The sequence below is a fragment of the Trichogramma pretiosum genome, unplaced genomic scaffold, assembly GCF_000599845.2.
Source record: "Trichogramma pretiosum strain Unisexual culture from Peru unplaced genomic scaffold, Tpre_2.0 scaffold20, whole genome shotgun sequence".
Taxonomy (NCBI): Eukaryota; Metazoa; Arthropoda; class Insecta; order Hymenoptera; family Trichogrammatidae; genus Trichogramma; species Trichogramma pretiosum.
In genome coordinates this window covers 964,776-991,089 of record NW_019641696.1, presented here as the reverse complement: position 1 = coordinate 991,089, position 26,314 = coordinate 964,776, and the positions used below count along the sequence as shown (strand labels likewise).

The following is a 26,314-nucleotide window of genomic DNA, read 5'->3' as shown; positions in this document are numbered from 1 at the left end:
AACTCCGTGCATATGCACGGCAAAACTCCGTGGATACGCAGTGGAGGGAGGCGGCCGCGTCGGCAAGCTATGAGTTACTATATCTGTATACATAGTCTCCAACTCCCACCACCGCGCGCCGCTGTGAACTAAATTCCGATATTGTGAACAATTTTGCACTGACACTTTTATAATTGAGAGGGTACTTCCACGTAAAATTTTACGAGGAATCGATTGGCGCAATTAATTTTTCCGTGTTTTGCTTCGTTCGCGAAATACGAGCAAAAAATTTTTTCACCATCGATTTTCACCCCGATCCGGACGGTTTAGGCAAAAAATAACATCAGATTTGGATTCAACGCACCCAAAAATATAAAATTGACTTTCAATCTTTCCCAAAAAACTCTGATTTTCATGTAAGTTTTCACTGGACTATTTCTCGAGATTATCTGACCGTTGCGTACGACGAGTCAGTGCATGCACGGCAATTCAACGTGCACAAATTTGACGGCACGCTGCTACACTCTTCGTTGGTTTTTCCGTGTATGATAGGCAAAAACTCGTAATGTCTCGTTATTTTTGTTATTATAACTATGTAGATCACGGAAAATAATAAACAGTATCAAAAAATTGTAACAAATTACTTGAATTCGAAACCTTATAATAACATCGAATCATAATAATTTAATATATCGAAACAATAACAGTAATTTAGCTCGTACGAATCTCCAAAATCTCTTTGTTAGGCAGTGAATATTACAACTATCCATGCAAATAGAAACAAAATTGTAATAATACTTATAACTTTTCTCAAATTCTCATGTAATTCTGTAAATTTTTAATATCAATAAAATGTGTTATAAACCAACTCATTCGACGCTGCAGTCGATTTCATTGATCAACTCAATAAATGTGTAAATTATAATCATGTACTCTTATCAATGTTTTGATTTATTATTTTATCTTCTAATCTGTTACATTTTCACCAATAAAATATAAGGATAATAAACTTGCACTCTATAGTCTCTTTCTCTCTCAAATAAAATTATTACATATAGTATGATGAATTGTGAAAAAGTTATTTAACCAAACAAACAATTGCTGATGGCTTTGTGGTGCATGCCTCATTCTTCAATATCTTCATTTGTCTTCACTGAAAATAAATTGCTCCAAAATAAAACATTCAAGTCAGGTGAGTAAATAGGTATGAAGCTGGTTAACTTTTTTATTTACTCGATAAAAAATTTCCGATTTTCCACCTATGGTAAAATTATTCAAAACGTTGGCGGCAGTGTTTGTTTTGATTTTGTGTGCCACACTATGTGCCGTGTCTACAGATTATAATCAAAAGTCCGCGCTTGTACTCAGTCAGTTAATTTTTTTCCCTACAAAGTTAAAAACGTTTGGAAATAAAAAATAATTACAGCGTTTGACAGAAATCGACTTTGTTTATTTTTTGAATGCTGAAACATCGATTTGTTTTTTGAAGTAATTAGTTGGCCAAAAAAATTTCATAAGGAGATCTCCGTTAAGTTAGATTTTTAATCTGGTTGAAATACTATAAGGACATTGCACAAACACACAAATCGGTAGTTTAATTGCAAACAATATGATCATACACTATTTTGACATAGTACTTCGACACACTATTCAGGTTAATAGCAAAATAAATTAGTTTGATTGTTGTCTTTTCCGATGATACAACCCGTAATACCAAAATATACGTATTTATTCATTCAATTTCCGTGAAACTAAGCATAAGGACCCATCGTTTAATTGAGGCACCAAAATGGATAAAAAATCCGAGGAAGTTGTCTCGATAGATAATTCGAGTGAATATAACAAAAAATACGTTTGTGATATTTGTCAGGAGTCATTTACGCTAGAATCAAGCATGATAACACATCGAGACACAATTCATAATATACAAAAAAATTACGCTTGCGACAGATGCGAGAAAAAATTTGTGAAAAAATCGAGTTTGTTTACACACCGAAAATTGGCACACAATGATCGTGAAGATTACTCATGTAACAAATGCGAGAGAAAATTTGAAAATAAATCAACTTTACTTAAGCACAACAAAATATTCCACGAAGTTTTCAAAAATTACTTATGTGAAATGTGCGCAAAGAGATTCGACAATAAACATAGTTTGCTCTTGCATATAAAGACGGTACACGATGGTCACAAAGATTTTGCATGCGACGAGTGCGAAAAGAATTTCAGAAACAAGTCACAATTGCTCTCTCACCTGAAGACAATACACGAAGGTCGGAAAGATTACGTATGTGAGAAGTGCGGCAAGAAATTTGGGCTTCAAAGCAATTTGATAAAGCATCAAAGAATAGCACACGAAGGTAACAAAAATTTCGCATGCGACAATTGTGGCAAGAAATTTGGACAAAAAGTGATTTTGCTCTTGCACATAACAACAGTCCATGAAGGTCGTAAAGATTACGCATGCGACAAGTGCGAGAAGAAATTTGGGCAAAAATGTTCTTTGATCAGGCACCAAAAGTTAGTCCACGAAGGTCACAAAAATTATGCATGCGATAAGTGTGAGAAAAAATTTGGAGAAAAATCGAGATTGATGAGACATCAAAAGATAGTCCATGAAGGTCGAAAAGATTATCAATGCGACAAGTGCGAAAAGAAATTTGGGTTTCAACGCAATTTAATAAATCACCAGAAGATAATACACGAAGGTCGCAGAGATTTTGTATGCAATAAATGCGAGAAAATATATGGAAGTAAATATTATTTATTGAAGCATCAAATGACAGTTCACGAGGGTCGCAAAGGTTATGCATGCGACAAGTGCGAAAAAAAGTTCGTAACTAAATTTAATTTGCTCCTCCACCAAAAGACGAGACATGAAGGTCACAGAGACTTTACATGCGATAAGTGTGAGCAGAAATTTGGAACAAAAGCGAATATGATCAGACATCAACAGACGGTCCATGAAAGTCGCAAAAATTTCGCATGTGACAATTGCCCGAAGAAATTCGCACTAAAACAGCAATTGTTTGTCCACCAAAAAACAGTTCACGGAGGTCGCAAGGATTATGCATGCGAAAAGTGCAAAAAGAAATTTGGATTAAAGCAGCATTTGCTGGTCCACCAAAGAATAGTACACGAAGGTCAGAGAGATTTTGCATGCGATAAATGCGAAAAAAAATTTGGACAAAAAGCGATTTTGCTTGTACACCAAAAGACAGTCCACGAGGGTCTCAAAGATTTCTCCTGTGACGCGTGTGAAAAGAAATTTGGAGAAAAATCGAAATTGATTGAACACCAAAAGACAGTACACGAGGGTCTGAGAGATTTCACATGCGAAAAGTGCGAAAAGAAATTTGGACGTAAACAAGATTTGTTGAGGCACCAAAAAACAGTACACGAAGGTCGAAAATATTATTCATGCGATAAGTGCAATAAGAAATTCGAACAGAAATCTCATTTACTCGACCATCAAAAAAGATTACATGATAGGTCAGAATAATGGTTTCGCATTCTACAAGTCGGTGCTTCCTAGCAGCATGACGCTTCTTCAAAGAATAGTGCAGCATATCGTGCCATTTTAATTTTCAGTTGACACAATACTACTTCAACGCGCTGATCATTAACCCATTAACGCGCAAAAGTGCAATTTTGTGCATGAATTTTCCGTTGTAAAAAAATTATAGATAAAGTTAAAATATTTTCTTGAAAATCCATACCCAGGGGTTTTTGGGTATGCTCTTTCAGTATCCGGTGTTATTTTTGCGATTGATAAACATTATCATCGTTTATTTTGCCATTAAAAACAAAAAACGTGGTTTTTTGACTCAAAATTTTTTTTCAAAGTCGATTTTCTACCTTGCCTTGCCTTCGGAGGGTTCCCGTAACACCAGAAATCGTGCACTTTTTCTCTGAACCTTCGAAAAATGCGCTGCCGCGATTTTTATCTTGCCCCTATATTTCTAAAATGGCGAATTTATACCGAGCAGCGATATGAAAATTGCCTTATTTTTTATTTGTAAATTATTGACTTTATAAAAGAAAGTCATCCAATGAAAAGTGTTCAAATTTGTTTGAAGAATACATGTGGATTTTTTTTAGAATTTTTTAATAATTTTTTCAGAATTTTTCAGTTTTTTTTTGAACATTCTGGATTTTTTCGACAGGCCGGGAAATGGTCGTATTTTGCAAAATTTTCAAAGTGGTCTGAAAAATTCTGAAAAAATTCACACGTATTCTCTAAACGATTTCAAATAAGTTTTTACACTCCAAATTGTACTTTTGAGTTCATATTTAGCGCATGTAAAATAGGTTCTGAGTAAAAAATGAGTGAATTTTTATACCGTTGCTTGGTATAAATTCGCCATTTTAGAAATATAGGGGCAAGATAAAAATCGCGGCAGCGCATTTTTTGAAGGTTCAGAGAAAAAGTGCACGATTTCTGGTGTTATGGGAACCCTCCAAAGGCAAGGCAAGGTAGAAAATCGACTTTGAAAAAAAATTTTGAGTCAAAAAATCACGTTTTTTGTTTTTAATGGCAAAATAAACGATGATAATGTTTATTTATCGCAAAAATAACACCGGATACTGAAAGAGCATACCTAAAAACCCCTGGGTATGGATTTTCAAGAAAATATTTTAACTTTATCTATAATTTTTTTACAACGGAAAATTCATGCACAAAATTGCACTTTTGCGCGTTAATGGGTTAATATGTCACTTTAACACTAGGTTCGGCAAGATAAAGAACTGGCAATCTATTAGCTACTTCTTGTCTGACCCGATTTTTCACGTGAAAAAAAACACGTCAAAAATCATGTGACACCCGTTTAAATTACTTTTTTACATTTTTCAAAAATTAAAACTATTGTCTCTCTGATTTCGCTGGATCCCAAGAATAACAAAAATAATTTTCAAATGAGTAACACTCAAATAAATACAAAAATTGGTAACTAAATTGTAAACAATATAAATAAACGATCTTGATATTGTTCATCAATAGCTAAAACAAATAAGTTTGTTGTCTTTCCTCGCGATAATTTGAAAAATAAATTAGTTTGAATGTTGTCTTCCTCGTTGAAACAAGCCATAATACTAAAAGATAAATTTTACTCGTTCAATTTTCGTGGCACTAAATAGGAGGATCGATCTATCGTTTAATTTAAACACTAAAATGAATAAAAATGAAAAGATATCCGAGAAAGTCATCTCGGAAAATAATTCAAGTGAACATGACGTTATTGTTTCAGACGACCAACAACTCATTTGTGATATTTGCCAGGAGATATTTACGCTAGAATCAAGCTTGGTAACCTACCGAGACACAATTCATAATGAAAAAAAAAATTTCGCATGCGACAAGTGCGGAAAGACATTTGAGTTTCGAAGTCATTTAAGGGGGGAAAGGTACCTTAAACCTACATTTATGAAAAATTTATTAATTATGAAGAAAAAATTTTTTTTGGAATATACAGAGAAAACTCTGTTTTCTTCACTCTTTTTTCAAAGTTTTTCTCTCTGGAATATGAAAATTGAGGTCCCAGTCACCATAGAACCCTCCTCGATGAAGCAAGCCCACAGTCCTGACAGGTACCCCTGTGCCGTAGGATCCAGCTAGAACCGATGGTTCAATCATGGTCCTTGGGGTCTCATTTTGATCAGTAGATGTGTGGTTACAAACGCAAGCACTTTCAGATTTTTTAATTAGTTATACACAATTTGCCAGCCACATATGCACATTTATTCATTAATACTATATAATAAAATACAATTATGCTAGGGATGTAGCCTGAAAAAAGTGCAAATTTTGTCCAATACCTTTGAAAGTGCTTGCGTTTGTAGCCATTCACATGTAGAACAACCCCTGAAAGTTTCAGCTCAATTGCTCAAACGGTTCTCATTAAAAGTTACGGCATGCAAGCAATTTTGAGATTAAACGTAACTGCCCAAGAGTTGAAAAAAACCAAAATACATCAATATATGTCATAATGATACTCTCATGTCACTGAGGCTGCTTAAAACTTTTTGGACGATAAAGAACAGTAATTCAATTTGAATTTTCAACATATTGGACCCACAAGGACAATGTTTAATTATCCCAGACAGCCACACAAAGCCAAATGCGCCAATTTCATTACTACATTTTATAAGTTGTACTAAAATATTAGTATACGCTAATATGGGTTTTATGTGGAAACTGGTAACTAAGTTGATTATGTCCAAATCAACTTTTCACACAAATATACACAATCTCACATTAGAACTTGAACCCAGTCTTCTACCTATTCACTAACATTCATAAAACATTTATCACTAGATACTTGGAAATAAATCACTACAAGTTGATCAATTATCACTAATCTTGTTCATCACATGCAACATACAATAATATATATGATACAGTCATATACACATACATAAAGTACAGTGACATACATATACACTGATGTATATATGTCAATTTACATATGTACTTCTGTATTTCTTGAATTAGAACTGCTAAAAATGTCACATTTTTATAACAAGCTATTGAAACTTCTTCATAGCTTTATTATGAAACACTATGTTGAGTTGCAAAGATATAATTGCACTCTACATATACTTTTTTCACTTTAAAAAAAATGTAATTTTTAGCCATTGGAAAATCAAGAAGCAGTCAGCAGACTGTTGTTGACATTTGATCAGGGCTCGTGCACGAAACAGAGAGAGACAGAAGATATGCCGAAACCCACGTGCTGCGAGTGGTGGCGTTACTGTACACCTATAGCCATGTAAACAAACAAATTTCTGCTGGATGTACTCTAACCAAAGAATAAAACGAGTATCAATAGATGGCGCTACGGACTTATGAAAGTCTCGAGATTCATGAAAGATTGGCCACGATATATCTTTGAGTCGTTTCATTCATTTTTTCTAAATAATCGTAAAAGTATCGGTACTAAATAACCTGTGCGTCACGGTACAGTTAACATTTTAAAATTCCGATCACGGCACTGGAAAGCCAAGGAAAAATCCTATCAAAAAAGTCAATGAAAAAAAATTTTTTTTTTTTAGATTTTAGGTGCCTTTCCCCCCTTAAGTAGACACCAAATATCAGAACACAAAGGTTGTAAAGATTTCTCATGCGACCAGTGTAAGAAAAAATTTGTGAAAAAATCAAGTTTGTTTACCCACCAAAAATTGCCACACGAATATCGTGAAGATCTCACGTGCAACAAGTGCGAGAAAAAATTTGAAAATAAATCGACTTTACTTAAGCACAACAAAATATTCCATGAAGTTTTAAAAGATTACTTATGTGAAATGTGTGCAAAGAGATTTGGAAATAAACGGAGTTTGCTCTTGCACATTAGAATAGTCCATGAGGGCTGCAAAAATTTCGCATGCGACAAATGTGAACAGAAATTCAGTCTAAAATCGAATTTTATTAGGCACCAAAAAACAGTACACGATGATGGCAACGGTTACTTATGTGACAATCGCGAGAAGAAATTTGGAAAACGATCGAATTTAACCAGGCCCGAAAATGTAGTCCACAATGGTCGCAGAGATTACCCATGCGAAAAATGTGGGAAGGAATTTAGGCACAAACAGACTTTGCTCAACCATGCAAAAGCAGTGCACGATGGTCTTTACGACCATGCATGCAATGAATGTGGGATGAAATTTAGACTAAAATCGTATTTGCTCTCACACCAAATGGCAATACATGAAGGTCGCAAAGATTACCCATGTGACAAGTGTAAGAAGAAATTTGTACACAAATCGAATATGCTCGCCCACCAAAAGACAGTCCATGAAGGTCGGAAAGACTACGGGTGCCATAAATGCGAGAAAAAATTCGGACATAAACAGTCTTTGCTCTACCACCAAAGCACAGTACATGAACGACGCAAAGATTTCGCATGCGATGAGTGCCAGAAGAAATTTGGACAAAAAACAGATTTGTTGAGGCACCAAAAAATAATCCATGAAGGTCGGAAAGATTACGTATGTGAGAAGTGCGGAAAGAAATTTGGACAAAAAGTGAGTTTGCTCTTGCACATAACAACAGTCCATGAAAATCGCAAAGATTACGCATGCGAAAAATGCGAGAAAAAATTCGGCCTAAAACATCATTTGCTTAAGCACCAGAAGACAGCACACAATATGTCGCAGTAATTATTTGGACAAAAAAGGAACTTGCTTAGGTCTCATGGCAATCCAGGAAGATCATTGGGAATTATAAAAGATATTCTGAACAGCATAAAGATCAAGTTCAAATAAATATTCATGTTTTGTATAATTTGTAATATATTGTATAAGGATTCATTATCTCGATATTAGTGGGTGTATATTTGCAAATACATGGTTTTAGGAGACCAAAAAATGTTTCGAAAAATTTTTGCCTGGTTCGAATTACAAACTAGTTTCGAATAATGTAATAAGACCGTGAACAAGCAGAAAAATTGGTAATCTTAATTACAAACAATATGGTCGTTATCTATTTGACGTAGCTCTTGAAATTTATTTATCATCTTAATAGCAACATCAAATTAGTTTGAATGTTGTCTTTTCAGATGATACAACCCGTAATACCAAAATATATGTATTTATTCATTCAATTTCCGTGAAACTAAATATATGGACCCATCGTTTAATTAAGGCACCAAAATGGATAAAAAATCCGAGGAAGTTATCTCGATAGATAATTCAAGTGAATATAACAAAAAATACGTTTGCGATATTTGTCAGGAGTCATTTACGATAGAATCAAGCATGATAACACACCGAAACGAAATTCACAATGATCAAAAAGATCATGTATGCGACAAGTGCGAAGAGAAATTTGAGTTCCGAAGTCATTTGAGTAGACACCTGCAAATATCGGTACACAAAGGTTGCAACGATTTTGCGTGTGACAGATGCGAGAAAAAATTTGTGAAAAAATCGAGTTTGCTTACGCATCAAAAATTGGCACACAAAGATCGAGAAGATTTCACATGCAACAAGTGCGAGAGAAAATTTGAAAACAAATCAACTTTACTTAAACACAAAAAAATATTCCACGAAGTTTTCAAAGATTACTTATGTCAAAAGTGCGCCAAGAGATTTGATACTAAATACAGTTTACTTTTGCACATAACAACGGCCCATGAAAATCTGAAAGATTACGCTTGCGACAATTGCGGAAAGAAATTTGGACAAAAGCAGAAATTATTCGCCCATAAAAAGCTAGTACACGAAGGCCGGAAAGATTACGCATGTGAAAAATGCGGGAAAAATTTTGGACAAAAAGTGAGTGTGATCGCCCACCAAAAGTCAGTCCATGAACGTCGCAAAGATTTTGCATGCAACAGGTGCGAGAAAAAATTTACGTTCAAATATACTTTGCAAAGACACCAAGAAATAGTCCATGAACGTCGTAAAAATTTTGCATGCGATAAGTGTGACAAGGTATTTGGACAAAAAGCAAATTTGATTTACCACCAAAAGACAGTCCATGAGGGTCAAAAAGATTTTACATGCGATAAGTGTGAAAAGAAATTTGCACAAAGAGTACATTTGGTCTTACATCAAAAGACCATTCACGAAGGTCGGAAAGATTTTGCATGTGACACGTGCGAGAAGAAATACGGTCAGAACCCACATTTGCTTATGCACAGAAGAATCGCCCACGAAGGTCTCAAAGATTACGAATGCGACAAATGCCAGAAGAAATTTGGGGTAAAATCGCATTTGCTTTCACATCAAAAGACAGTCCATGAAGGTCGCAGAGATTACGCATGCGAAAAATGCGAGAAAAAATTCGGCCTAAAACATCATTTGCTTAAGCACCAGAAGACAGCACACAATATGTCGCAGTAATTATTTGGACAAAAAAGGAACTTGCTTAAGTCTCATGGCAGTCTAGGAAGATCATTAAGAATTATAAAAGATATTCTTAACAGCATGAAGATTGAGATCAAAAAAATATTCATGTTTTATATAATTTATAATATATTGTATAAGGATTCATTATCTCGATATTAGTGGGTATATATTTGCAAATACATGGTTTGAGGAGACCAAAAAATGTTTCGAAAAATTTTCGCCTTGTTCGAATTACAAACTAGTTTCAAATAATGTAATAAACAGAAAAATTGGTAATCTTCAACAGCCTCCTGCACGACCAAATATTCCACGAAATTTTAAAAGATTACTTATGTGAAAGATGTGCGAAGAGATTCGGAAATAAACAAAGTTTGCTCTTGCATATAAAAGTAGTACACGATGGTCGCAAAGATTACGTATGCAAAAAGTGCGAGAAAAAATATACACAAAAACAGAGTTTGCCCTACCACCAAAAGGCAGTACACGACAATCGTAAATAAAGATTACTCATGCGATGAATGCGATAAGGAATTTGGACAAAAATCGCATTTGCTCTTATATCAAAAGACAGTTCATGAAGGTTGCAAGGATTACGCATGCGACAAATGCAAGAAGAAATTTGGATATAAACACCTTTTGCTTACCCACCATAAGAAACTGCACATTAGGTAACAATAATAATTTTTCTTTCGACAAATACGAGCAGTTATTTGGACAAATAAGGATCTTGTATAGGTAAACGCATGACAGTGCACGAAGACCATAACGATTTCTAATGCTAGAAACAATCGTGTACTTCATCGAATTTTAATTGACATCAAAAATCAGCTCATAAAATCTACAGATGCTCCCAATCGGGTATTAATAAAAATCTTTTAAGAATTTTTAAGCTCAAAGTTTTTGTTAATGTACAAAAATATGTATAAAATTTTTATTAATTTGATTTCTTGTAGACGAATTTTTTTACGGAAAATGTGAAGACTAGCTCAGATCACTATAACTCTCAAACTTATGAGAAATATGAGGTTTCTTAAAGTTTTACTACATCTCATTTCATTTTACATAATTAGATGGACGACCTTAATGTATTATTCTTTAATACTTTTACAATGAATTGATAATGGCAGCGTGTATATCATCAGTGAAATGAGAAAAAGGGTTAATTATTTTTTTTCTTGACTATTGTAAATGTTTATAGATGCTTATACAGATGTTTAAGTACAAAATTTCAATAAAAAATCTGCTTCTATGATCCCGTTTACATACCTTAAGTGAGTCGTGATCGGTAATAACCATAAGTTTTTTTTCTTTTTTTTTTTTGAAAAACCCGCTGAAAAATAATATTTTCATTTAAACTTAAAAAGATTTCTACAACTCCTTTAGAATTATAAGAAACTCTCCTATTTTATGGATACTTTACCTCAATACTTTCATCAATTTACGATGTCATTTATATTTTAATGCTTTTATTTCAATTTTTTGAATTTTTAAAAGTTTGAGCGATAAATAAGTTTGCGCACCTAACGAAGTTAAATTATGTCAATTATAAAAATTCATAATATTTTATTGTCAGTCAAATCGATGAGCGAAACAATAATTTAGATTCCAGGAGTTATTTCGTGCCCAAATTGAATCGCAATCAAGATCGGTGCCCGGACCGCAGCCGCGATTCGAAGATTGAATTTCGAATATATGCGAAAACTGCACGAATCAAGCTTTCCAACGCTACATCTCGTGTATATACCTGTATACCCACCTGCAATCACATGGACTGCACACCTTTACGCGAAACTGCGAGACTCTGCTGCTCGCGGATCAATAATATAGCAGAAGAGCCAAACGGGGGGGTAAAAAAGTTAAAAAGGTGCACTACACGCCACAAAACGGGACATTTCGGTAGGATAGACAGACCTAACCTCGTCGCCAATTTTTTTTTTGACAAAGGGTAGAGGGCTGTCATCCCCCTTCGATGAGATCGATCTCCCGCGTTTAGAGAAAAAAATAATAATGTAGGCCGCGGCATTATTCGGCGTATCGTTTGTTATAGAAGATATGTAGAGCGCGTTTGATCTAGATCTCGTGTGTGTGGATGTATCATGACGCGCCAAGCCGCTTTTAAATTTCATACTGCCTGATCCTGTGCGTGCACCCACCGTTCGACTGCTGCTGCGGCTGAAAATGTGCAGTTTCGCGGGTGATCATCGGACAGGATCATTAGTGTTAGATGAGCAGTAGAATAGAGATTGCCTAGAGGAATTATGCCGATTGTTCGATCATGTTGAAGAGTAGGAAAAAAAGTCGAGCTATCGTAGCCTTGCCGAGTGAGTTTTATGCTATTTTCAATAATTATTATCCGATTGTGCCATTTAAAAATCCAATCGAATTTTTTATTTTGACAGTTTATAATTTGCCGACGACGATCATTTTGATCGTCGCGGCTTCTCTCTGCTTTTCCAATTCTTACGATGGAAATTTCGTGTTCGACGACACCGAGGCCATCGTCAACAACGACGACGTCAAGGACAAAACGCCGTTGCTTCAAATTTTTCAAAATGACTTTTGGGGCACGAATTTGTCCAGCAAAAACAGCCACAAGTCCTACAGACCCTTGACGACTCTCACATTCCGGTCGGTGAATTATTCTATTTTTCAATAAGAATAAAGAGATTTCATAAAAAGATTTTTCTCTGAAGGTGGCATTATTTAGTCAAAGGGGAATTGGATCCAGCAGATTTTCATATAGCCAATATTTTGTTACATACCGTTGTGTGTATATTGACTTTTTTTGTATTTGAAATATTATTGGAATGGAAGGAACCATTGATAGCCTTGTCTGCCACATTATTATTCACTGTTCACCCTGTTCACACTGAAGCTGTAAGTTTGCCTTAAACTGCTTATTTTTCATGAAATTTGTACTTTTATCTGAATGTTTTACTATACCTGCAACAGGTTTCTGGCATAGTTGGAAGAGCGGATGTATTGAGTGCACTTTTCATGTGGCTGTCTATAATATGTTACTATAAAGGTGTTCATACAAATTGTATGGTAATAAAATATAATTGCATATTATTGTGCATATTAAACAGTTGCGCTGCAATGTTTTGTAAAGAAACTGGTATTACCGTTTTAGTAAGTATTGATATACTTCTTAAAAATTTAATCATTTTAATAATTCAAATATTCTTTTTTATTTTAGGGTATTTGTATTGTTTATGATATAATTGTTGTTAACAAAATACTACCTGCTGATATATTAAAACTTACAAGACTGAATTATACATATCAAGATGTAAAAAAATATATTATATCAAATTTACCTTTTATGGTGAGATGTACAGTATTAAGTTTGAGCTCCATATTTTTAATTGTTTTAAGATTCAGTATTATGAAATTCACGAGTCCTACATTCCAACCTGGAGATAATCCAGCAGCATTCCTGAATAATTTTATATTGCGTATAATTAATTATAATTACATTTATTGTATGAATGTCTGGATATTATTGTGTCCAGATTGGCTATGCTTCGATTGGTCAATGGGTTGCATACCATTAATTAAAAGTATTGAACCCAGAATATTATGTATTATAGCATTCTGGCTATTTATTGTTGTTTTCATGAGATTCCTATTTTCAAAAACAGATGAACAACTAGTTAGGTGAGCTAATGCTAATTTATCAATGCAGACATTTTACATTCATTTAATAAAAAAATTATGGTTTTCATTTAGATACACAATAATGGGATTAGCTCTTGCAGTAATTCCCTTTTTACCAGCTAGCAATTTATTCTTCACAGTGGGATTTGTTCTTGCAGAGAGAACTTTATTTGTCCCTTCAGCTGGTTATTGCTTTTTATTTGCTGTTGGATTAAGGAAAGTATCCAAGATTGTGACTAATTCAAGAATAATCGCAATATCCTATTGTGCCTTATTACTGATCTTCTCCAGTCGTTCATGGATTAGAAGCAATCAATGGAGAAACGAAACAACATTGTTCCAAAGTGGTTTAAAAGTATGTCCGTTAAATGCTAAAGTACATTATAATGTTGCAAAAGTAGCTGCTGATAAAGGTTTAGTTAATTATTCTAAATCTGAATACCAAGAGGCTTTAAGGTGAATGATTATTATTGGAGTTGTAAATAGAACATTTTTCTTTTTGATTATTTTGCAAATCCTGTATTTTAAATTTAAAGATTAAACCCAAAGTATCCACATGCCATGAACAATTTGGGTAACATTTACAAGAATGAACAACACTATGAAGAAGCTGAAAAACTTTTTAGAGCTGCAATAGATATTCAGTAAGTGATCAATTATTAATCCAAATAAATTATGCATGAAGAGCTTATTAATTAAAAGTATTTAATATTTTAGAAAAGATTTTCCAGCAGCATGGATGAACTTAGGCATAGTATTAGCAGTTATAAATAAAAATGAAGAAGCTGAGAAGTGTTATATCACAGCTATAAAATACAGAAATATATATCCAGATTGTTACTACAATTTAGGGCTTTTGGTATGAATAAAATTAATTTTTATGATGAAGATAATTCACCATTATTTATGAAAGGTTTATGACTGTAAAATAATTTTTTTTTTTTAGTATTTGGCCAATAGAAATTTGCAAAAAGCCAAAGAAGTTTGGGAGATCACTCTTAAGCAAAATCCTTATCATAAACAAGCTTGGACTAATTTGGTTTTGCTGTTGGAAGAAATGGGTCAATCAGATGAGGCTCTAAGTTACGCTGAAGAGGCACTATCATACATACCAAATGATCCTGCTATACACTTTAACATAGGTAACATACTAGGCAAAGATGAAAGTTTCAAAAAGGCAGAATATCACTTTAAAACTGCTATTGCTGGGGATCTAAAAAATGCGGTTTATCACGTTAATTTAGGTATAATAACATTATTATATTAATTTTTTCGCATGTACTTTTTTATGGCTTAAAAAATTGAATTATTATTTACAATTTAGGAGTATTATATCATCGCTGGAAAAAATATGACAAGGCTGAGATGATGTACAAAAAAGCACTTAAACTTAATCCTCATTTGAATTCAGCTAAAGTTAATTTGAATAAGTTGAATAACTTGAAATTAAAACTTTCAAGTTAGGTCCTAAGGATCACGACTGGTACCAGGTCTGTTTCTTCTATTTTCTATACTTTCTTCCTCTCCATCAGAATCATATCTAGTCAATTTTCTTTTTGGTTTCTGCTTAATTATTTCTTCATCAATTAATGGTTCCAGTAATTCACTATCATAAGGATAAGGATATGCTGAAAACGATCCAACTTTTTTTCCTTTTACATAATTATATGATTTAAAGCAAGATTCACAAAATAAACACGGATTGTGAGGTAATCGGTTGTTGTCAATCGTTACCCAACTGACATTGTAAATGCCACAAGTCATACAATAACGATTTGGCCTAGGTTTAATTCTAAGTATTCTTGGATAAACTTCAGTACATAGTTCATCTGATGAATTCACTAATCTGAAAAATGATCAGTAAAAATTAATTAATTGTGTAAAATTTGAAATGTAAAGTAGTGCTGATTGAGAATTGAATCCATTTCCTTGCATTTGAACTAGTTAATGTTAAATTAATAATAAAAGTTACCTAGCATTGCTGAAAGAAATTAAGTGTTCACAATCTCCTTGATGCTGGTAAACCCAGGGAAATCCAAATTTCAAGACAAGACTATCTATTCGTGTGTTTTCCATTACTGCAGTTTTAGCACTATCAAAGTTTCTACTTTTCATCCAATCTCTTATGACTTTACTATTGTCATGATTGTTGGGATCTCTAAGGTCGTTGTAAAATGTGTTTTCAATGAAAAAGAAACCTGATTTGTAAACATCCTAGAAAAAATGTATACAAAATGTTAATTGAATAAAAATATTGATATATTGTATTATGTTTGTATTCTCTTTACCTTAGCCATCTGAGTTGCATGTGACCTAATGGGTGCTGCACTCATTTCAGTTGAAATAGCCATATCAGAAACACAACTTATAACATCTCTTAATTTGTCCAATGTCTGGGAACCAAGCATTGCAACTACAAGATTGATCGACAATTTTCCAAGTGAACCTGTACTAAGCTTGTTTCTGCTGGTGAATGGTGTGTACACTCTAACAATAACTAACATGTCTTCATTTGGTATCAATCTTGGTACAGAGCTCGTACTTGGAACGTGTGGTTCATAGCACTGCAAAAATTCACTCTCATTTTTCATGATAATTAGAGAAAATTATTAAAACATATTGAATGTACTTACGATAGGTTTTTCACTTTTATATTTTGAAGGTACCTGATGATTTTTTAGTCTATTTCTCAAAAGAGTGTCCTGTACCGTTTTCAAGGTACATGTTTCAATAATTGACTTGTCTTCTGGATCTTTGCACCATTCGAAATGAGCTTTCTTCATTTTCTGCAACTCTCCGGGACATGTCAGTTTATCCGGATTACAGTACTCCGCTAACAAATCATACCTTTCTTCATCTATTTGATCACCAACAAGGCTGTAAAGTTTTTCCTTGTCAGTTTTATCTATATTCTTGAGTCCTGACTCATCAATCAAATTCCTGTACTGTGTGAAATAGTTGTTGATATTTATAGGTGCAGAGCCTCGATAACATTGCTCGTAAATGTTGCGAAAGTCCATGTCGCTTTTCCATTTTCCTCCACTTTACAAAAAAATCATTCAAAGTTATAAACATCTTATATATCTAAACAATGAAAAATTAGACATGTTTACCTTTTTGACATCCTGATTTGCTTCAAAACGCAGAGGTTATGTTCGATTGTTTACTATTTATCCGGCGCTTCTTATTCTTATGATGGACCAATTGGTTGCATATTGCGCACTCGCCGCTCGCAGTCGGTATAATAAAACAAGATCAAAATTGAAGACAAGTTTTTTATTTTTTATACAAATTTTATTGTTAAAATTATATCTTTCATAAGAAATAGTTTACATCATTAATCTTTTTTTTTTCAAGATTTAAATATTTTTCCACAAGCATATTAAATATGTATAATTCCAATTTCATGAATATAAAATTCAATCGTTCAATAAATTACAATCATAAAAATATCAATACAAGGTAATATTAGATTGCGAATTTCCCTCAACGTCGAATCAATGAGTGGGCGAAACGCTTCTGGATTTTGATCTGGACGCCGACTTGGATCTCGATCTCGATTTCGATCTGGAGCCGCTTTTCCTGGAACCCACGCTTCTCGAGCGAGATCTCGAGCCGCTCCGCTTGGAGCCCGATCGGCTGCGCCGCGAACCGCTGTTGGAACGCGAGCGCGAGCCGGATTTCGATCTCGATCCACTTCTCGACCTCGATCTTGCCCTGCGAAAATAAAATACATAAATATTTGAAATTCTCTCATTGAATGATTAATGTTGTGAATTTTGTACCTTGAATTCGATCTCGAACGAGAGCCCGACTTCAATCTCGAACCGGATCTAGACCGTGCACGAGAGCCCGAGCGACTTCTTGAGCCTGACCTCGATCGCGATCCCGACCTCGATCTCGATCCTGATTTCGATCGCGATCTCGATTTCGATCTTGACCTCGAGCGAGAACCCGAGCCCGACCTCGAACCGGATCTGGAACGAGACCTCGAGCGAGATACCGATCTCGATCTGGATCCTGAGCGCGACCTCGAGCGCGAGACCCTCGAACCCTCCGAGTCGGAGTCGATGCGACGCTTGGCGCCGCCCTTGCCACCGCCGTCGCTCTCGTCCCTGTAATTCGAAAATTAAATTTATTATTTACACATTAGTTCAACGATATAACTTAGAAGAAAATTTACTAACCCGCTCCTGATTTTCGAGCGCTCGTTATCGCTTTCGGATTCGGAGGTTGAAATCGTTTCCTTTGAAATGATTCGAGATTTCGGTACCGAAATTTCTTTCGGACCTTTCTTGACCTTTTCCTTTTTCTCTTTCTTGCCGCCTCCTCCACCTCCTCCACCTCCTCCGCTCTTCCTTCCGCGTTTCGATTGGGGCACGTCGCTTCCCGAACCGTCGTCGTGTCCTCGCTTGTTCTTGACTCGAGACTTTCGCTCTTTAGCGTCGACGCGCTTCTTCGCCTTCTTGGGTCTATCCTCTCCACCCTCTGCGCCGCCCTCGTTACCGGAGTCATCGCTTCCGCTGATGTACTCCTCCGTTTGACTCTTTTTGCCCTTCTTGGTCGGCTTTTCGCTGGGCATCTCGTTGAAGATGAGAGCGTTCTTGGTTTTCTCCACGTACTCCTGCCTCTTCTGCAGCATCTCTTCCTCCTTCTGACGCTGAATCTCTTCCAGCTTCTTCTGCTCCTCGGTCTGGCGCTGCTTCAGAGCGAGCCTCTCCTCCTCCTGCTTCTTGCGCAGCATCTTCTCCTCCTCGTCGAGTCGGCGTGCCCTGGCGACGTGATACTGAGCCTGGGACAGCAGATCTTGACAGGATCTCGCCTCGGCCTCGGCCATCATCTTCATGCGGTCTCCGTTGGTCTGCAGGTACTGGAAATACTTGTGCGACAGGCCGAGCTCGTGCACCGCCTGCAGTACCGTCGTCAACTTGGTTTTCTCGTCTTTGAGAATTTGCGTGGCCAGCAGCTGCAAGACGTACGCGATGTTGTACAGAAGCACCAGATCTTGAGGCGCGACGCGTCGTGCCTAAATACGCAATTTACAGTTTAGTATTTCGATTAACTTATACCGATTTGCGAAGAAAAAATTTCGGATATAGTACCTTCAGTAGAGTTAATTTTGATTCTTTCAGCTTTCCAGCTTTCAAATAAGCTCTTGCTAAATAAATGAGAATTTCCACGTGATGAAATTTATGGAATTTTCGCAAACAGTTTTCATACTGAAAAGTATTTAAATAATTTCATAATCATATGAACAATATCTAATTACGGCTGTTCAACTTACCATTTGTATTGCACTAACGTATTGCTTTTGTTCAACGTAAATGTGAGCAATATTCAACCACACATCGGGAAATTCGGCCGTGGCCTCGCGGACTTGAGCGAAAATATCTCTCGATTCATTGACGTATCCTTTGTGAGCCAAGACGCAACCCACGCCATTGGCAGCCCATATATTTTTCGGATCGCTTCTTAGCACTTGTTTGTACATGGCTAATGCTCGATCCTGATGACGTTTTTCTCTCTCTTTGTCTTTTCCGCTTTGATGCAGAGTTTGCAGCCATATGTTACCAAGGGCGATGAGCGAGTAGGCGTCGTTCACCGAAGCTGGATTCTTGAGAATTCTTTCGAATTTCTTCTGAGCGGGTCCCCATTCTTGTTTAGCCAAGTGAAGATTGCCGAGCAGTGACCAGGCATCGGGATGGTCGTTGTCGGTTCTCAATGCGTCTTTGAACCAATCCGAAGCTTCGTAAATTTGACCCTTGTCTCGAGCCATACATCCTAATCTCAGATAGCAATCGATGTAATTTGGATGTTCCTTCAACACGTCTTTATACAGCTTTTCTGCTTTGTCATAAATACATTGAGCTTCGTAAACTCGAGCCAAATTGTAAGTGGTCGTTACAGCGATTGAATTGTAATATCCTGGATCTTGTTGAGCGTAAGCTCGTGAGCGCTCAAGGGATTCAATCAATTTGTTTCGAGATTCATCGAGATTACCCAATCTTAAAATAAAGAATAATAATAATTGTATGAATAAACTTTACAAATCACATATTAAAAAAATTATACGCAATTCTTACCTGTAAAGCAAGGAGCCGACATTATTTAAAATTTCTGGTGGAATATCCGCCTCCACTTTCTCATTGAGAATTTTAATAACAGTTTCATAGGCATTCAAAGAAGCTTTCAAATCACTCTGTTCTAATATTTGAGCCAATTCAATCCAAGCTTCGACGTCATCTGGATAATGATCGGTGACTTTTTTTAGATGACTTTTGGCTATGTCGCGTTTGGATTGCGACGGGGAAATTGCATATAATGATCCTAAAATCTTCATTGTTTCATAATTGTCTGGATGGGCTTTTAATACTTTTTCAAAACATTGGGCTGCCTATTTATATATAAAATTAAAAATTAAAAATTAAAAATTAAAAATTAAAAATTAAAAATTAAAATTCAGTTAAAATGGTATTCAATCATAAATTACGGAAATAAGTGTTAAATTACATACATTTTCATTATCTCCTCTGTAAATATACATTTGACCCAATCCATAATGAGGAAGAACAAAAGAAGGTGAAGCAAACTGAGTTGCTTGGTAATAATATTGAAAAGCTTGATCATAATCACCCTTTAAAAAAAGGTTTTATTTAAAAATTACTGAATTCATAAATGTATAAGCATTAATTCATTTTCATTTACAAACCTGGACATGGAATGATCTTGCTAATTGGTAACAACTTTCTGCTCTCATAGATTCATTTTCAGTGTTATGAAAAGCATGTAAAGCTAATTGATGAACTTTGTTATAATCTTTTTTGAAGAAGAAATGATTGGCTAAATGATTCAGAACCATGGGATTCGTTGAATCAATTGTGTATGCTTCTGATAACTTAGTAACACCAGACCTTATACTGTCTTCAATACTGTCAGGATGTTGTTCATTCAAATCAAGTATGGCAAGGCCCACTAATGCTCCAACTGATCTAGGATCCAATTGTCTTGCTCTTTCATATGCTGCTCTTGCTTTTTCATGATTATTTAGTTTCATAAAACAATGACCCATACCAACTCTAACAGATGCTGGACAATTTGGATTAGTTCTCAGAGCTTTCCTGTAAAATGTAAGAGCTCCTCGATAATCTTTTTTGTTAAAAGCTATACAGGCTTTACCCAAAAGCGATGGAATATTATTTGGTGATTGATTGAGAACAAAATTGAATTGAGCATCGGCTTGTTCCATTTTGTCTCCTTCAAGAAGGCAGAAATAAGCTCGCCCAAGTAAATGATTCTTGAGAAAAATTGAAAAATTTGCTAAATATTTATTGGATTCTTCACTCATTATTTAATGTGTTTCATCGTCAACTTACCTGGTCATACATAATAATTTTATCTGCTGTTGTATAAAGGAGAGTAGCTTTTGTGAATAGATCTTTTTTCTTATTTTTATTTTTCTCCTTATTTCCTTCTTGTACATAAAAAGCTGCCAGCATATCCAATGCTCGCATTTGATCTTTTTCATAGTCTTCATAGTAGACGTTTGCATCAATTCTAGATGCCTCCAAAATTTTAATGAAATCATCAATTTTTCGTTGCTTGTAATACTCAAGCTGGAATATATAAATGATAGATCAATATTAAAATTCAAATATAACTCATTTTGAAATGCATTATAAAATAAAATGATCTTACGGCTAAATTAACCCAAATATGTAGTTGGGCATTTTCTTGTCGCAGTATACCCAGCACTTCTTCTCCATCTGGTAATTGGTCCACAGATAATTCTATGACCTATACAAGATGAACATAGAAAATTAATCTTTATTTTATAATTTAAAAAGTTTAATTTACTCATGATTATTTTTATTGGCAGTGAAATCAAAAATTAGTTACACAATATTTCTTAATTATTTAAAAACTACTAATTGACAAAATTATCGGTTTGTTTTGAATTATTACTAGATTCATAGATATAATTATAAAACTCTGGAAATGAGAGATTTTTTAGAAATTATAAAGAAGACTTTTTGAAATTTTTTACTTATCAATAGCACTTATAACTGGTATAAAGTGTTATGTTCATTTTACTCACCTCATTTGTGTCCCTCAAAGGGATTTCAATGTACTCAGACATGATTGCAACTTATTTTTTGTTCAGCTGCGTCAAATAAAATTATATTCTTCTCAATTCATTAGGAAGTAAGTATTAAACACAATTTGTGCTCACTCAACTTCAACTAGTATCACGAAACTTCATTTTGCACGTCGCACTGCGAACTTTTTTTTCCCCCTTTTATAGCAACCACTCTCAAAATCGATAAACACGCAAAAACTACTTCGATCCGTGCAGGCACGAGAATGCAAAGCACCTATCTCGGTAAACGGCAATGTTTTGTTTTTGCAACAACAATAACATTTGGCAGAAACATATCTGACAGATGGTTTCCACGCTTATACGAAACTAATACGCTCTAGCAACGCTTGCACTGCCGCAGTGACTGCATTATGTGCGATGCGCGAATTTCTGCCGTCCGGTGCGGCCTCGCGTGCAAAATGGAGGGTTACCGCCGCTGCTGCAGTGCAGACGCCAACATACCGCTAAAAACTTGAAATTGTTTAGCGCTACAATTATTGTTCAATATTGATTGAAGTACGAGTAAGAATGAAGCTTCAATTGTAAGGAAATGAATATATTTTTAAGAAAAATAATTATGATATTAGAATATTTTTTGTAAACTATCGAGTGCGATTCATTACAGTTTCATTTAAACTATTGTTTCACGCAAAATATAAAAATTTAAAGTAAAGCTTTTGTGACTTTCGTGCAACAAATCGGTAACGAGCAAACTTCAATCATTCAAACATATCATTTTGAATTAAATTTAAAAAATCGGAATTGTGACACCCGGCCGGTGTTATTGGCGGGAAAATGTTATATCAGCTGGCTGCTGGGTTGCTTGTTTACACGCACCATCACGCACGCTCCTGTGTTTATGCCGTGCGATTAGTGCACCCAAATGATGTTTACTTTGTTTTAATTTGAGTTTTACTTTCACTTTTTTTTGCAGTTTTACAGTGGTTACAGTTCTGCTTGTTTAGGACGTTTTTTAATACAGTTTGTTTTATAATTTTTTTGCTTTAAAACACACTTTTTCAATCATGGAGGATTGGTCTGTATCAAAGGTGCGAAAATTTCAGAATATTTAAGAAATAACCTTTAAAATTGAAAACTTTCGAATTTTTTTATGCAACAACAAAAACTGTTTATTTTCTTTATATTATTATTATATTAATTACATTTCAGGGTGTCTTTGCCTACAGTAAATATAAAGTTGGGCAAAAAAGAAAGAGGAATGATAAAACTGATCTTTATGCTTACAAAAAAGAGCCCTCATTTCTTGCATTCAAGGAAACTTGGTCAACAATTGAAAATGCAGCTAAGGTATTTATTTATATTATACACTTGGTCAAGAATGCTTGATGCTTAGTAAATTACTTTTTCAGAATGCAAATATGAAGGCATTTAGACAAATCTTACTTGATTTGGAAAATTTTGTTAAAAAAGTAAAAACCTTACCATTATTAAAAGATGAAATACCCACTGGAATATTGCTAGCAGGTTTGTAAACTATTTTATCAAAGAGATCTTAAATGAAATGCACTCAATGAGAATATTACAATGTATGTACTTTTAAATTTTCAGGAGTGAATTTACCAGATCATGATATTCTAATTGATAAAGTAGTATCAAATTTGCAGTCCATTTCTCCCTATATTGCTACATTGTGGTCACGAGATTGTCCAACACTGAAACATCTAACTGAAAAGCTTGTTTATCAAATTATTAATGGAAATGAAGTAAAAATACATGCAAACAGATGCATACTAAATATACATCTGTTAAATATCTTTTTCAAGCTAGTGAAACTCTTTTAGGGCATATAATGATTTCTTCTTAACTTTTTGCAGGATGAGGAAGAAGAGGAAGATACAGTGGTAATCAAGAGAAATCAGTGCACATTTTATGCTTTAGAGGCTTGGCATAGAGATAAACTTAGCCCAGAAACTCCAATTGTTATTATTGTACCAGATTTTGAAAGTTTTATACCCAAAATTTTGCATGACTTCATATTAATATTGGGGTAAGATAATAGAAATAATAACATTTCAAAAATTTTTATTTTCATATTGTGTTAAATTTCAGATCCTATGCCAAAAACATCAAGTTTATATTGATCTTTGGTGTAGCCACTACTTTGCATATTGTTCATCGATCACTTTCTTATGATGCCACTTCAAAATTAAAAATTCAAGTATGTTATCAACATATGCATTCTTTAAATGATGTTAACTTAAAATGATATTAATTATACTTTACAGGTTTTTCGCACCCAAAGTCAAACAGAATATTTATCTGATATTTTAGACGGATTGATATGTTCTTCAAATATACCTTTTAAAGTAATCGATAAAGCTTATTGCTTACTAGTTGATCTATTCCTATATTTTGATTTCTCAGTTAATGGATTCCTCCAAAGTTATAAAGTATATCAAGATTGAATATTTCTTACAATTTATAAGGCTAATACCACATTATCTAAATATCTGATGTTTGGTTTGTAGATTTGTATGTGGAGACACTTTTATGGTCGCAATGAATTTAAATTGTGCTGTCGCAGAGAAGACATTTTAAAAAAAGTAGCGGAGTTGAATAATACAGATATTATAAAATTGAAAAAATTACCCTCTCTTTCAGTGTATACAAAACAAACGAAAATTACCAAGGAAGAGTTTAAGGTGCGTTTTGCTAATTTTGACTAATTTGAAACATTAATTAAACTTTTTTATTAACAAATATTTTTATTCGTAGAAAATGATAGTTCAGCTTTTAGAAGAGTTTCATGATTATATCAATTCATTTTTGGTTATTCTTAAATGCTTACATATATTTACAGTTGATATGCCAAGTCGTCCTTTTGGAAAAATGGTAATATTTAATTAAAAAAATATTTCATGATTATATTAATATGGTTCAATTAATATGATTTGCAAATTTCCATATTATTCAGTTCAGAGAAATTTATGGTGAGGCTGCAAAAAAAACAAGCATTGTTGAATCTTCAGATTACAAAGAGGCAATGAAACTTATGAGAATGTGGTCAAAAGAAGAATTGTTAGAACATATAAAAAAAGTTATATCAGCATTACAAAATTCGAAACCAATTTTAAATAACGTTATTGAAAAACTTGAAGAATATTTCGAGCTTATAAACAATGCTGATTTAAAAATAATCGAATCCCAAGAGGAAGAAAAACCTAGTACTCCTATCACAGGAAGACAACTTTGGAGAGACGTAAGTAAATTTAAGAATAAAATTTTTGAAAAAGTTTGATGCCAACCGATTTTCTTCTTAGGAATTGGCGAAAAAGGCTAAACAACACAGCCAATCGCCTTACACTAAAGCTCTAAACGAATTTGTCAAGTATTTGGATACCGAAGTATTTCATGTTTATTTAAAGAGCCCTAGCGAAGTTCCATTAAATGAAATATTTTGCTATGATGATGCAAAAACGATTAAAGACTGTGTTAGAGGGTCTATGAAAGGAGCGATCCATACTGCCTTAACTAGTCCAGAGGAAATTCATGAAGTAAGTTTATTTGGCATATTGTAAAAAATCATAATTGTAGCATGTCTTAATTAAACTTTTTTGTTTTTAAGGAGTTCCCAAACCCACCTGATATATGTGTAGCCTACAAATTGCATCTTGAAAATAGAAAAATGATCAACATGTACGATTGGCTACAGGTAAATATTTAATTCAATTAGAGCAATATTTTTATAATTATAAAAATACAAGTTGCATTAAAAATGATCAATGTTTAGGCGTTCCGCACGATGGTGGATCCTAAAGAAAATGAAGAAGATGAAAAAGAAGACATAGACCCAGTATTACAGTAAATATATTTTTTTAGTTTTAATAAAATATTTTAATTTCAGTATTTCACATGTTTATTATTTCGTTTCAGAGCTCGTTTCACTCAGTCCGTAGCTGAGTTACAATTTTTAGGTTTTATCAAGGCAACGCAAAGAAAAACCGATCACGTTAAACGTCTGAATATATAATGAAACTCAGTAATTTTACCAATAATTCAATATTAGTCTTAAATTTGAGAATTAGATGTAAATACAAAGGTACAATAATTGCGCGAGCGAGTCAATTACCACCGAAAAGTACAACGGCGTATAATATGTAAAAAAAATGTTGAATGTTACATAATTGATTCAATGTAATCGTCAGACGATTGCCTGTAGAGAATATCTCAAGGTTGTTTTATTTATACGCATTTTTTAACGTTATTATTTTTTAAAACAATAAAAGTGGTCAGCAAAGTGACTACTCTGTTTCTCTGCTGCTGACCATGAAAAACACGTTTTTCACTCTTATTAATTGCATCGAGCACCTAATTGACCCTGCCAACAATCTCGCGCGATCGGTGTTCCATTTTCCATCTAAATATCGTTAACGGTTTTGTACAACGATCGCTTTCTTTTTCTCAAAGTCTCGACGACAGAGAAGAGAGAAAAAAAAAATTGGAATTTACAATGCCTCGTAATCGAATTAACGGTAACAAGGTATAGGAAAAGCGACGGAAAAAGCATCGATACCGCCGTCGTCGTCGTCAAGAGGGTAGGCGGTGGTGGAGGAGGGGTAGGAAAAAAAATCCGATACGCGCCGAGGAGATAGAGATACGACACCGAGTGTCGAATACTGCTGCACAGAGACGGAAGAAAAGAGAGACAAAAAAAAGAAATAAGTC

At 34.4% G+C, this 26,314-nt stretch overlaps 4 protein-coding genes across 4 annotated transcripts; 2 read left to right on the top strand and 2 right to left on the bottom strand.

The window, feature by feature from the left end:
- The first annotated feature begins 11,756 nt into the window (after positions 1-11,756).
- Positions 11,757-14,966, top strand: LOC106656499 (transmembrane and TPR repeat-containing protein 4-like). Its single transcript, XM_014377500.2, has 10 exons — positions 11,757-12,152; positions 12,231-12,459; positions 12,525-12,708; positions 12,784-12,963; positions 13,031-13,491; positions 13,564-13,947; positions 14,028-14,135; positions 14,209-14,350; positions 14,438-14,735; positions 14,816-14,966. Exons 1-10 carry the CDS (start codon positions 12,107-12,109, stop codon positions 14,953-14,955), a joined length of 2,172 nt encoding a protein of 723 aa, XP_014232986.1. The 5' UTR covers positions 11,757-12,106; the 3' UTR covers positions 14,956-14,966.
- On the bottom strand, positions 14,759-16,678 carry LOC106656498 (snRNA-activating protein complex subunit 3). The gene is made up of 5 exons (XM_014377498.1): positions 16,605-16,678; positions 16,125-16,533; positions 15,780-16,055; positions 15,464-15,705; positions 14,759-15,337 (listed from the first exon to the last, which is right to left on the bottom strand). Exons 1-5 carry the CDS (start codon positions 16,613-16,615, stop codon positions 14,959-14,961), a joined length of 1,317 nt encoding a protein of 438 aa, XP_014232984.1. The 5' UTR covers positions 16,616-16,678; the 3' UTR covers positions 14,759-14,958.
- A 217-nt stretch (positions 16,679-16,895) lies between these two features.
- LOC106656497 (RNA polymerase-associated protein CTR9 homolog) lies at positions 16,896-21,980 on the bottom strand. The gene is made up of 11 exons (XM_014377497.2): positions 21,587-21,980; positions 21,187-21,285; positions 20,865-21,104; positions 20,201-20,785; positions 20,006-20,125; positions 19,575-19,885; positions 18,776-19,496; positions 18,594-18,710; positions 17,679-18,517; positions 17,277-17,606; positions 16,896-17,208 (listed from the first exon to the last, which is right to left on the bottom strand). Exons 1-11 carry the CDS (start codon positions 21,626-21,628, stop codon positions 16,989-16,991), a joined length of 3,624 nt encoding a protein of 1,207 aa, XP_014232983.1. The 5' UTR covers positions 21,629-21,980; the 3' UTR covers positions 16,896-16,988.
- A 502-nt stretch (positions 21,981-22,482) lies between these two features.
- Positions 22,483-25,925, top strand: LOC106656515 (origin recognition complex subunit 3). Its single transcript, XM_014377523.2, has 14 exons — positions 22,483-22,677; positions 22,799-22,936; positions 22,999-23,113; positions 23,198-23,352; positions 23,464-23,636; positions 23,699-23,807; positions 23,875-24,039; positions 24,118-24,291; positions 24,365-24,481; positions 24,564-24,848; positions 24,910-25,143; positions 25,215-25,301; positions 25,380-25,450; positions 25,523-25,925. The coding sequence occupies exons 1-14, from the start codon at positions 22,654-22,656 to the stop codon at positions 25,617-25,619; spliced, it is 1,944 nt and encodes a 647-aa protein (XP_014233009.1). The 5' UTR covers positions 22,483-22,653; the 3' UTR covers positions 25,620-25,925.
- The last annotated feature ends 389 nt before the right edge of the window (positions 25,926-26,314 follow it).

What these genes read in the sequence shown, in the direction of transcription:
- LOC106656499 (XM_014377500.2), top strand. Translation starts at nt 12,107, where the DNA reads ATGTTGAAGAGTAGGAAAAAAAGTCGAGCTATCGTAGCCTTGCCGA. An exon ending in AAACTGGTATTACCGTTTTA is followed by an intron (nt 12,964 to 13,030) that starts GTAAGTATTGAT and finishes TTTTTATTTTAG; the next exon opens with GGTATTTGTATTGTTTATGA. An exon ending in AGAGCTGCAATAGATATTCA is followed by an intron (nt 14,136 to 14,208) that starts GTAAGTGATCAA and finishes TTAATATTTTAG; the next exon opens with AAAAGATTTTCCAGCAGCAT.
- LOC106656498 (XM_014377498.1), bottom strand. An exon ending in ATAAAAGTGAAAAACCTATC is followed by an intron (nt 16,056 to 16,124) that starts GTAAGTACATTC and finishes GAATTTTTGCAG; the next exon opens with TGCTATGAACCACACGTTCC. An exon ending in ATTTCTTTCAGCAATGCTAG is followed by an intron (nt 15,338 to 15,463) that starts GTAACTTTTATT and finishes ATCATTTTTCAG; the next exon opens with ATTAGTGAATTCATCAGATG.
- LOC106656497 (XM_014377497.2), bottom strand. Translation starts at nt 21,628, where the DNA reads ATGTCTGAGTACATTGAAATCCCTTTGAGGGACACAAATGAG. An exon ending in ACAGAGGAGATAATGAAAAT is followed by an intron (nt 19,886 to 20,005) that starts GTATGTAATTTA and finishes ATATATAAATAG; the next exon opens with GCAGCCCAATGTTTTGAAAA. An exon ending in GTCGGCTCCTTGCTTTACAG is followed by an intron (nt 19,497 to 19,574) that starts GTAAGAATTGCG and finishes CTTTATTTTAAG; the next exon opens with ATTGGGTAATCTCGATGAAT.
- LOC106656515 (XM_014377523.2), top strand. Translation starts at nt 22,654, where the DNA reads ATGGAGGATTGGTCTGTATCAAAG. An exon ending in AGGATTGGTCTGTATCAAAG is followed by an intron (nt 22,678 to 22,798) that starts GTGCGAAAATTT and finishes ATTACATTTCAG; the next exon opens with GGTGTCTTTGCCTACAGTAA. An exon ending in GACATAGACCCAGTATTACA is followed by an intron (nt 25,451 to 25,522) that starts GTAAATATATTT and finishes ATTTCGTTTCAG; the next exon opens with AGCTCGTTTCACTCAGTCCG.